The 8,556-nt window shown below is 41.7% G+C and overlaps 1 protein-coding gene across 1 annotated transcript in view; it reads left to right on the top strand.

Annotated features, from left to right (window-relative positions):
- Nucleotides 1–7,639: 7,639 nt before the first annotated feature.
- Nucleotides 7,640–8,556, top strand: part of LOC148020086 (uncharacterized) — a 2,116-nt gene continuing 1,199 nt past the window's right edge. The window contains exon 1 of the mRNA XM_087700897.1: nucleotides 7,640–8,491. Within this exon, the coding sequence (XP_087557023.1) occupies nucleotides 7,815–8,491 (677 nt within the window). The 5' untranslated portion in view covers nucleotides 7,640–7,814. The remainder of the gene's footprint in view (nucleotides 8,492–8,556) is intronic.

The raw sequence follows: 8,556 nt of genomic DNA, 5'->3' as shown, positions 1-8,556 counted from the left end.
AGAAATAGTGAAAGTCACCTCACTGCCAAGTATCTTGTCATTAAAGATTTTCTTCATGTCCGTAGATGTCTCAATATCGGACATCAATCTAAACCCTGGCTGCTTTCTCTCTCTAGGCTCTTGCCTCTTTTTTCTCTTTTGAGCATCTTCCATCTGTCAATCTGGCCCTGGTCTTGAAGACGGTCCTGCAGTAGGTGGAGTAACAAATTCACCCCCTCTAGTCTTTTTAGCTGCACTTGGATTTTCTTCATCCCTCTTACGCTTCTCCTCAACAAGAACATCTGCTCCATGAGACTTAGCCAAATAAGCATAAATAGAGTACCTGTCAACAACAGGCGAATCCCAACCTGTCTCTGATCTGATCCTAGAACCTACACTAGTCAAAACAATTTGCTGAATTTTTCCCTTGTTTGTAGTCTCCATAGCATAAGTCCATAGTGCTGACTGAGTCTCTGATCCCTTCTCAATCTGGACTCCATATGCAGAAGCATCACCTCTAGCTGTCACATAAGAAGTACGCGCAGCCATGTCATCCACTAACTTCTTCATTCCACCTTTACCAAAGTTGGTAGCAAGTGGAGCTCCTATCTCAGTCAACCAAATTTTACCATATTGTCCCCAATATACCAAATTCTTCCTCCTTGCATCCTGAAAAGATTCACAATCCCTGCAATGCTGATGGTCCGTACTATCACACCAAATACATCTCCGATCTCTCCTAGGTGCACTAGGAGCACTCCTAGGTGCAGTAGGAGCACTAGAAGAAGTAGTAGGTGCAGTCGAAGCAAACTGCTCTTTCAATTTTTCCACCAACTCCGCTTTAACTGACTCTAGTGTCAAATCTGTTATGCCTTTGATTATGTCATCAAGAGAGGTAGGCACCAATGGAGTGGATGGTTTTGGAGAGCAGAAGGTGCAGGCATCGGTCGTGGAACAGGAGGAATAGGTGGAGTGGAAACAGTAGGCACTGGCATAGGCCAAGAAACTGGCTGAGGAGGAGAAGAAATAACAGGGATAGAAGCAGGCATAGAGTTACCAATCTATCAAAAACCTCCATGTTCTTCTACACGCATGTCACATTTAGCGTACATGTCAACTAGAGCATTACGGATAAGTTCCTCTTGCACCAAACTCCTCTTCACTATATTTCCTGCATAGAATGAAAGAGCAAACATAATGACTAAGTATGTACAAAGTATCAAATCACACACACAACTTTTGGGTGGTTTTCACACCTCGAATGCGCAGCAATACGACAGTGCCAGCACACACGCTCTAAGATGCACCCTTAGACGCTCTGAGAGGAAACGTTTTTTCGCGTCTATGTCTGCGTCTACACTAAGATGTAGATGCGCTAGTAGATGTGCTCGGTCGGCCGATTTTAGGCCGACGACCGCCATTGACGATTTACAAAATCCAATACATAATGGAATCACAAATCCTAAATACACAGACAGAGCAGAGAGAGGCAGAGAGAAACAAAGAGAGAGAGAGAGAGAGAGAGAGAGAGAGAGAGAGAGAGAGACTCACCTTGGGTGTTTGGTGTGGCGGGTGGTGGCGCTTCTCCTTCTCCTTCTTCCTCGGTAAGTTACCCTCCCTTGATGCTTGTTTGCTTGCTTGCTGCTTCTTCTTGTTCTCCTCTTTCTTGTTCTCTCTTTCTTCCTCTCCTTGGCTTTCCTTTTTCCCTTCTTGTGTATTTGAAATGAAAGAAGAGGTGAGGCATGAAGAGACTAGGTGAGGCATGAAGAGACTGCATGTCGGCTAAACTCAAGCTTCAGAACCGCAAAAAATGCAGGAAAGAAAAGGCGTAGTTTGAAAAGAAATGATTTGAGTATGGTTTGAATTTTGACGTGTGCGTCTATTTTCGCGTGTATATGTGCATCTATTGTTCAGGTAGACGCGAGTATAGACGCGAACATAGACGCGTAGTTAAACGCGGATATAGACGCGCATTTGGGATTTATCATAATTTTTTGTTTTTAAGATAAGTTTTGATAGTGAATTCTTATCATAAGTTTTAATGTATTTATGATGATTTTTGTGTATTTAAAATTAAGATCTTATGTAAATATATGAATGACAAATATTTTGATGTTGTCACGAATTAGGTTTAATCATGTCGACGTCGTCATCACCTAGTGCGGTGCAAGCTGGTGAGTCAATGAGCACATCCTCAAGTGAGGATGAAACATTGCGTCTTCATAATCGAGATGCATGGCTACGGCGAAAAATTAAATGCATGTGTGATCGTTGTCGAGGGTGTATTTTTCGAGCACGTCGAATTGCAATGTCACACCTCAGCTTGTATGGAGAATGGGACCGAGAAAAATCACCGGTATTCATAGTTTTTTTTACCACTAAGATTGCATGTCTATGTTACGGGAATGATATATTAACGTACATGAAACTCCCTTTTGTGGGTTGAGCAAGATGCGGTGCCACATCCTCAGATGCTCCCTCTTGGGCGTCGAGAGGCTGCAAAATGTCGACGCGAGGAGGCAGAGTCTTCAAGAAGAGTAGAGACTGACGACCATGATAGTAGCCCTCATGAAATGCCCCATCAGGTCGTAGAGGATGAGATTTTGGACAACATGGTACACCATCTATTTTCACAACCGGTTCAGGGAGAATGTCACTCTACAAAGCCAGATGATCCACTATATGTAGCATCATCTACTCCGTTGTATGAAGGTTGTATGTACTCCATTCTTCGTGCGTCCCTCGAGATACTTAACTTGCAAACAATTTATGGATGGAGTAATGTCAGTTTGGATGCGTTATTGAAGTAGGTATCAATTCAGTTTGGCTTATATATGAATCATAATATTAATTGTTAATTCTATTTTGAAATCAGACAGAAATATATGTTGGTGGTTTTTTAACTCACTTTTAAAAATATATGTAGGTTATTATCACAAATGCTTCCAAAAGGAAACAAATTACCAACTAAGAGAGAGCAAGCAAGACATTACTTGACATCTTTGGGAGGCCTCGATTATGTCAAGATCCATGCATGTGTCAATGATTGTGTCTTATTTTGTGGGATTCATGAGTTCGCACGAGAGTGTCCTGTTTGTGGCGAATCAAGATACGAAGTGGAGATGAAGTCAATGGATGTGCCTCGTAAGGTTTTGCGTCATTTTCCGATTGTTCCACGTATAAAACTTATGTTCAAGTGTAAGTCTATTGGAAAGCTCATGTCATGGCATGCTAGTCATCATTCAAGTGATGGAAAATGGAGGATCCCTGCAGACACATCCGCATGGCAACATATAGATAATTTGTGGCCCGTTTTCAAAGAAGAGCCAAGAAATTTGAGATTTGGTTTAGATATGGATGGAATAAATCCATTTGGCATCAAAAGCACATCATACAGTGTATGGCCAGTGGTATTGGTGAACTATAATATTCCTCCATCCATGGCAATTAAAAAGGGACATGTGATGTTGTCCCTTCTGATTCTTGGAAAGCACAAGGTAAAAAACATGGACATTTACTTAGAGCCTTTGATTGAAGAGTTAGAAATGTTATGGGAAGGTATTGAGGTGCAAGATACAAGTGCATCTGCATCCTCTAGAGATTTGACATTGAAGGCCATGTTGTTGTGGACCATGCATGACTTTCCAGGATACGGAGAGTGTTCAGGTACATGTATATAACTCTATATTTGAAATTCAAGACTTGAATCAATTGCATTTTATTAATTCATTTGTTTTTTCAGGTTTAACCATGTCAGGATATCATGCATGTCCTATTTGCAGTCCCTCTCTAGTTTCCTCTAGGGCGGCACGTTTAAAGAAGTTTATCTACGACAATCATCATCGATTTCTTCCTATTGACCATCCCAAATATGTTCTTCCTATATTCAAAAATATTGTATCTACATTATGGGATCACTTGATAGGGGCTCACGATTCAGTTAATGTAAGGGAGGATTTACGTAACATTGGTCGCATGAGACGAGCCTGGCCACGCATTGGACCCAGAGGAAAGATTGAGCTACCCCATGCACCTTGGATGTTGTCAAAGAACGAGGAAAAAATAGTGAAGGGACAAATATATAGCTTTTGAACATCCACAGGATGTATGAGATGTCTCAAGGGAGCCTTCATAAAGAAAAAGAAAAGAGGTGTGGAGCAACTATTTGGTTTGAAGTCCCACGATTGGCACAAAATGATTCAAGTAAGGGTATCTCTAACCATGAATATAGTAATTAGTGGAGTAACTATGTGTAAATTTGGGGTATGATGACTTTTTCCTCAACTAATCATTTGATCTATGAATATTGTTTACATTCAGTTCGTACTTCCTACTAGCATATCCCATTGTGCCTCCAAAGATGTACATGATATCATTTACAAGATAGGAGAGCTTGTGAGGTGTGTATACATTGTATTTTTTCATTATATATCTTTGAATTTCTACACAAAAATAAACAATTCTCAAATACATCTTGACAGATACGTGAGCTCGAAGGAAATTGATCCAAACACATTGCAAGATGCTCGAGTATTATCTGTTGAGGTGGTTTGTTTGGTGGAGGAAATTTTTCCTCGATATTTTGACTACTCAATTACATTTACTCGTACATTTGATTGATGAGATTGCACTTTGTGGGGCAGTTCATGTAAGGTGGATGTTTTTTCTTGAGCACTTCATAAAAACCTTGAAAGATTTTGTGAGGCAAAAAGCACGGCCTGAGGGAAGCATGGCTGAGGGTTGGTTAGTGCAATCATCCCTTGTTTATATCTTTGAATATCTTGTTGAAGTGGATCCCTCTCAACCACGACTATGGAAAGATGATGAAGACTTGAGGATGACCTCTATAGTATCTCAAGGAAAAGGAATGAGTAAAGTGCTAACAAAAGAAGAACTTCGTAAGTTAAATAGTTTTTGTGTGCTCAATAGTGATGTTATGAGCAAATGGGTGACACTATATAATGAAGCAAGGGCAAGAAGAAAAAGCGAAAGACAAGAATTTCGCACTAGATATGGACGTAATGTCTCATTTACAGATCATCTAAATGCGCTCCCACGTCATATTGACATAGATTGGTTACATGAGGAAATGGAGAGAATGGAAAAAGAGGAGGAAATTAATATATCTCAAGAAGAGTGGGAATACGCACGAGGTTGCTTATCAAAGGTGAGACATACTATCAATTAATTTATTTCTATAAGTTTTATTTTATATAAATAATTGACATGTTCGATCTTGCATGGATATATAGACACAAAATTCGCGTCTATTTACACGCATTTATAGATGCTCTGATAGACGCGCCCGACTTTGTGCGTCTAACGTGCGCATCTATGCCTCGTTTCTGTTGTAGTGATAATCGCGCAGCCACATGGCTTCACTTCTATGAGGAGGGTCTTATCACTGAGGAGCAATACCACCGAGCTATGAGGATTCGACAACCAGAGGAGGTATGTTTTTGTTACTTTCCTATTAAAAGTATAGCTAATTATAACTTTTTCTTTGCAATTGTACGTAAGCAGCCTTGACCTTTTGTGTGTGTAGGCGAACCCCGATGTGGAGCATAGTGAGGAGGGGGATAGTGATGCTAGTAGCGATGGTGGTGCTAGCGAAGATGTTTCTTCTTCAGATTCGTAGAGGAGCACCGTACCTCATCTATGGCCTTGTTTCCTTGTATATCGATTATCCATCTTTGAGCCTACTGCTTGCAGCCACGCTTTAGGTCGCAAGCACTTAAACTCCCCATATAAATGCATTTTATATATAATGAATACATGGATTTTTATTTTCAATTCTCGTGCCTTCAGATCCATTGTGTTTTCCCAAAATGCACAATTTGATGTATGGGAGGGGGAAAATGCTCTCTATTTTTTTTTTCCAATTCTGTGCATTGCGTCTATTTGCGTGTCTAAATTGCAGAAAACACGCGTCTATACTCGTGTCTAAAATGCATAATACACGCGCCCATACATGCGCTATATAGTTCAAATTAATAAAAATAAATTAAAGATCTTTAAAAAAAAGAGGAGATTTTTTGTTTTGCGTTCGCATCTACTGGTGCATGTAAAAGCGCGTCTATGAACGTGTCTATGTGCCCGTCTAATTTTCCATGTAGATGCGCTTGTAGACGCATAAAAGAAATTAAATAAATAATAATTTTAATTTTCGTATGCGCTTGTATTCATGCGTGTATATGCGCATCTAAAGTGCGTCTATTGGTGCGTGTGGATTTCCTCATACATGCAACTATAGACACGAAATGGTAGGTGCACAAATAGACGAGCTTATAGACGCGTTCGTAAGATTTTCTCTCAATTCAAAAATCGCGTCTAAAAGTGCGTCTAAGAGGCCTTTTTGTTGTAGTGTAAGGCGCTTAAATAGTTTAGTGTCTCTAAATAATCTTGAGTAAGATACTAAAAGAGGAATTCTAGCTTTTTTGATGTAGTGTTTCCTTTTCTTCAACTTAATCCTTGCATTCAACTCTTACAGGTAGGAGTCAACCTTTGTAAAACGTTAATTACATTTTTTCTTAGAGTGATGGGCCATAACATATTTAGATCCACAACAATTCCAAAAGTTATAGGGCATATGATTGGCTTTTGAAGAAATAATCTATTTCAAAGCCAGCTTGGAGAGGTGGAGAGAGTTGATACAAAGTTCAAGTTATAATTGTTAAAAGGGGAAATGGATAAAGAGATGGGTTATGGTATCACAATCTTTGCTACATTTGGGACACACCCCAATATTGCCATAGACTATCTTTTGGGCCCCTTGATTAGTCCATAGAGCTTTATGCAATATAAGCCAATAGAAGATGTAGTGCGAGCATGCAATTGAGACTTCTAGATGTTCCACAAATCTAAATGACTATGAGTCTTCATTCCAATTAATGCATTGTGTTTTAGTGAGTGATAATGATTGCATGCAAGCTTGACATTTTGGGATGGGGATAAGAATGATCCATTTTCTATTCTTAGAGGGGTTTCACACAAGGTGATACTCATGGGATTGGCATATTTTCTACTCTTATGTTGGGTGTGACCCTCCACTACCAAGTGGCAAGTGGAAAGGACTTCTATTAATATGACATGGTACATCTCCTCTCGTAGCTTGGGTACCCCTTTCATCGTCGAATATTTTAGCAATGAGTGGTGAACCAATGCTAACGAGAAACTTTTTTCCCAAGCAATCTTTCTGTTCGAAATCTATGTTATGTCGGATCTATAAATAAAATACTAACGTCTGCACCTTTATTGTAAGAACACTAGAGATTCTAACGTTCAAGACTGCCAGGCTCCAGCTGATAAAAATGCACTGAAATGCCGTGGTACCGAGCGGCGAGCAAAGAGCGATGCCTTTTGGGAATTTTAAAAGGGGAAGTAAAAGTTGACGAGGTCAATCAATCCACACGCCGAACGACCTAGTGTGTCATGCCTGGCTTTGAGCTGCCGAGGAGGCCTACTATACTGAAAAGTTGAACATGGGTGATATCGTTTACGATAACGCTTGCTCTTGGACCAATATGGCTTTGTTGAATGGGTCAGCAATAGACCTGGCCTCGTTAACGAGTTACGACACTGAGAGGTCAGCTGCTGCTCACGAAGTAATCTATATAAGACCTGCGCTTACACCGTAAGAGAAAAACGTCGCAATATTCTATCCACGATCGCATTCAGCGAGTGCTCTTTCTACGACCCCAACTGGATTCTGATATACCTCTTTCTCTCTCAGCTCTAAGCGCGATCCATCGACGCTCTTAGTAGCCTTTCATTACTCTTTTGTGTTCTGTGTGTGTGTGATCATCAATATCATCTCGGTACACATTCAACTCAGCATGAATTTGGCCTTGAACGCCCTGCATATTGTAGCTGCCATGATCATTGCCGTAGGCCTGATCAGCAGTACAGGTTGCAGCAGCCGATCGGCGCCACGTGTACATTTACTGGGCACCCAGCAATTGCGCCAGAGCTCATCAGTCGCTGCCTCCAGCAGTCGAGACATAACGTCGGTAACGATTCCATCCTCGATAGCGGTGCTCCCAACGTGCCATGATAGGACGCTGTCCGCGTGCGGGCGGCTGCGCCTGGCGGTGGGCGGCGTGGGGCACCAGCACTACGCCTTCAGCGGCACCCACTGGGCCCTCTTCAACGCCACGGCCGACCTCTTCTTCAGCCCCGGGGCCACATTAATCTCCATTGACCACGACAAAGATAACGCATCTGCATCCGTCGCTACAACCTCCGACAACGCCCATCAGCTGCTGCTCCAGAACCATAGTCAGCTTCTTGACGATAGTCAAGTGATCGGGCAGCACTTCTTCCTGGCCCAACCAGACGCCGCCGGCGGGCAGCCCAGCTGGCAGATTACCCTTAACAATACCGCCCATCAAGACGCTCAGGGCTGCAGGAACAGCAGCACCCTGGTCACCGCCAAGACTCTGCAAGCCGTCTCAGTCGACCCCGACAGCATCACTTGGAACCTCCTCCAAACCACCACTCGAAGTGGCAGCCCGTGAGTACCTCATAATCATAGACACGTAATATACGTACTTCCTACATAAATCACTCACATGCGAA

This window comes from Lygodium microphyllum, chromosome 19, assembly GCF_053477565.2.
Source record: "Lygodium microphyllum isolate KBCC chromosome 19, Lygodium_microphyllum_v1.1.10, whole genome shotgun sequence".
Lineage (NCBI taxonomy): Eukaryota > Viridiplantae > Streptophyta > Polypodiopsida > Schizaeales > Lygodiaceae > Lygodium > Lygodium microphyllum.
Note: the sequence above shows the minus strand (reverse complement) of the source record. Positions and strands in the feature narration are given on the sequence as shown.